Source organism: Rhododendron vialii, chromosome 7a (assembly GCF_030253575.1).
Source record: "Rhododendron vialii isolate Sample 1 chromosome 7a, ASM3025357v1".
Lineage (NCBI taxonomy): Eukaryota > Viridiplantae > Streptophyta > Magnoliopsida > Ericales > Ericaceae > Rhododendron > Rhododendron vialii.
Window position 1 is genome coordinate 39,304,752 of NC_080563.1, and position 3,464 is coordinate 39,308,215.

General features: G+C 38.5%; 1 protein-coding gene across 1 annotated transcript; it reads left to right on the forward strand.

Moving 5' to 3' along the window:
* Positions 1-403: 403 nt before the first annotated feature.
* Positions 404-3,067, forward strand: LOC131333001 (uncharacterized). Its single transcript, XM_058367301.1, has 2 exons — positions 404-418; positions 2,036-3,067. Exons 1-2 carry the CDS (start codon positions 404-406, stop codon positions 3,065-3,067), a joined length of 1,047 nt encoding a protein of 348 aa, XP_058223284.1.
* Positions 3,068-3,464: the final 397 nt, after the last annotated feature.

Here is a 3,464-nt window from a genome sequence, read left to right on the forward strand (position 1 = left end):
TCACTCCACTTTTATTGGGAATCTATTTTCCGTGCAACATTCTCGGAGCGAAGAGGAAGCAAATTTCTAAGTCTCAGGTCTTACCACCAATCCAATCCCAAGACGAAATTTGCTCCTTTGTCCTAAACAACAAGTTCACAACCCAACGTGTGAATATAGAGAGAAACTTATTCACGACGGAGCTATGAATATATAAGTTATTCCCGGCTTCGTACAATCTCAGCCATCCAACAATGTTTTGGACGATCCAGATTAAAAACAATCTATTAACGGTAACAAATTATCCATTAATTACTATCTATTCCCGTTAATTGTTTTGTTTTTAATCCGGATCGTCCTGAAATTGAGCGCAGTAAACCTTATTCAAAGCTCCTCCGTGAATAAGATTTTCTCGTAAATATAAATGGTGGATTGCAAGGTACGTAATTTTAGAAATCAAAAAAACTTGGTTGTAAAGACACATATGGATGATCAACTGCAGCACGCAATGCATTATTGTACTCCCTCCCACACCAATTTAATATAACTAATGCTCTTGCTCCCACCAGTGCCCCAGCTTCATAAACGTGTGTCGCACAACATGCATGCAACACAATTAATGTGTATCTCCAAAAACATGAATCATAATCTCCACAACAGGAGAATATCGCAACAAAAGTAATAAAAGGCGGCTTACTGCATGCCTTTTAAGACTTTCCACAGGTCAATTATATTCGGCTCGATCGGGATCATCTCCTTAAAATTTCCATCTTCTTCAACTTTTTTTTTTTTTTGATGGCAGAGGTGCTCGGTTCAGCTTACACGGACCTCGACTTTCATACAAAAACAAGTCATTCACGATAAGACTAAAGAATTCACGAAGAACTACTTTCTTCGGCCTAAACCCTAATCAATTGTATGAAGAGTAAACACATCAATCAACCGAACTAACCTTATTATTGATTCTTTTCCATATTATGTACTCGTATTCTGGTGGCCCACTCAAGGCCTGGACGATATAAAGTGTTCACTTTGAAGGACACTCAACAAAGAAACATGTTGGTCTGTGAAATTCAATTGGGTATCAATAGGACTATGAATAAGATTTTTTTTTTTTTTTTGGGGGCGGGGGGGGGGGGGGGGAGGGGGGGGGGGGTTGGGAAGGTTAAATATCATTCCAAACATAAATTGTCTATTTTACATAACAATATAGGATTTGGTCGTGTCTGTTGATTCTTTATGGAGCTTTTTCCGGACATATTTTTAATTTGCAAGTCCTATGAGGTGATCAATTTATATCATCTTAGTAGACCTGAGAAGGGCCCACAAAATCAGAGTCTGAAAAGGGTGAATATAATTGCATAGTCTTATTTTGATTTGATAATCTTGGAAGATTATGTTTTGTCTATATTTATTTGTTTTTTCATTTGATAGTTTTGGGTCAATTTTTGTGGATTACTGTTTCTTCTCGGCAATAGAAATTTAAAAAGTAAAAAAAAATAGGTTCATAACTAATTATTTTATTTTTTTAATCAAGACAAAATAATTCAAAAATCAAACTTTTTTGAGCTATTTTTATTTTTATTCAAAAAAAAATGATGTGCAACATAATTTTTACTTTTTGGATTCATCTCCTCAAGAGAAAGCAATCGGGAATTAATATTCACATCTTCTTTTTTTTGTTATCCACACTTCTTTTTTTTTAGTGTTGATGTATGCATTTTTTTTTTTTTTGCTAAAAGCAAAAAAAAAATAGTGTGAATCACAAAAAAGGAGTGTAAATATCAATTTCTGCAATAAATCATTTACAAAAATTGACGCAAAAGTTAAAAATACGGAAAAAAGTTGATTAAACATATATAAAAAAAACCCTCCACGATTATTGAGCCTAAAATAGGTTATTATAGTCTATGGAAGCTGATCACAGCTCTCTCTCTCTCTCTCTCTCTCTCTCTCTCTCTCTGCTCTTTAATAGCCTCTCTTTCTCCCTCCTTTAATAGCCTCTACCTCAGGAGAGTCTTCATGCCTCTGGTTTTTTGCTTCTCCCTGCAAAAAGAAAGGAGATACAGAGACCAAGAAAACAAAGATGGAAGTAGTGACACCATATTTGAGTACTGCTCCATCAACACCCAAAAACCACTTTGGCGAGCACTTTTTAAGTGCCCCCACGAGTCCCAGACGGATTTCTGAGTTCTACAACAATTTTGATGATGTCTCCGTAATAAGCAGGAGCGTTGCAGTAGTCCCATTTGACTGGGAAGAAAAACCCGGTACGCCGAAATCATCGAAACCAACGGATGCTTGCGAGGACGACTTCGCGTTCGACGTGAGTGAGGAAACAGAGAAATCGAGAATTCTCCCAGCCGAAGAGCTCTTCGACTGCGGTAAAATCCGGCCGTTGAAGCCTCCACCTCATGTCAAAGTAAGAGGCAAGAAGGACGAGTGTCAGATTCGGAAGAGGTTTCCGATATCTGACATTCGTGGCGCTTTCTCGCCGAGAAAGAAGAAAGAATTCGACCCTTTTGGAAAACCAGTTCCAAATAGTACCGAAAAAAGGAGCGAGAATGAGAGAGGGAGAGAGAGAGTCTCTTCTTTGTCGACATCCTCGAATTCGGGCTGTAGAGGAGCAAGATCAGTGTCCCCTTACAGGGTTTCAAAGTACCCGTGGGAAGAAGAACAAAAAACAGAAAACACTGGCGAAATCGTTTCGAAAGCGCCGGCTTTGTTGTCTTCGTCTTCGAAAAACAAAAGAAAATGGAGATTGAAGGATTTCTTCTTGTTCAGGAGCGCGTCGGAAGGGCGAGCAGTCGATAGGGATCCTCTGAGGAAATACACAAATTTTTTCACGAGACGCGAAAATGTGAAGTATTCGAGCTTGAGATCGGCAGTGGGGTCCGATTCGGGGTCGAGTTTGAGGAGAAGGGGACGTGTTTCGGCTCATGAGATGCATTACACGGTGAATCGAGCAGTTTCGGAGGATTTGAAGAAGAAGACGTTTTTACCTTACAAGCAGGGGATTTTAGGGAGACTGGCATTCAATCCTGCAGTTCATGCACTTGCCAATGGCTTCGGGTTTTCGCGCAAATGAATCGTTGTTAAGACTTATTTGAGTTTCTTTTCATGTTGTTTCTTTTATTCGTCGCGAAAATATCGTCGTCCCTTTGCGAATGTTTGAAGTCTCACACATTCAGGAACTTAGTATTGCATGAATTCTAGAATGAGAACAGAATGTATTGGAGACTAAAAATCAATGAACATTTGGGTTGATCTTATAAGCATTGTGACAGTGGTTTTTAGCCTATTCTTAGCCTAATTCCAATGCATTGTGTGTGTGTTTTTTTTAATATCTTTTGGTAATATTTTTAAGGAATCACAAGACCAACTAGCTAGATATATTGCCATCCCTTTCCAGAAAAAAGTTCATTTCCTCTTTTTAACCAACCCTTGAACCTTGTATTATCTCTTCGAGAAACGAGATGGCAAAG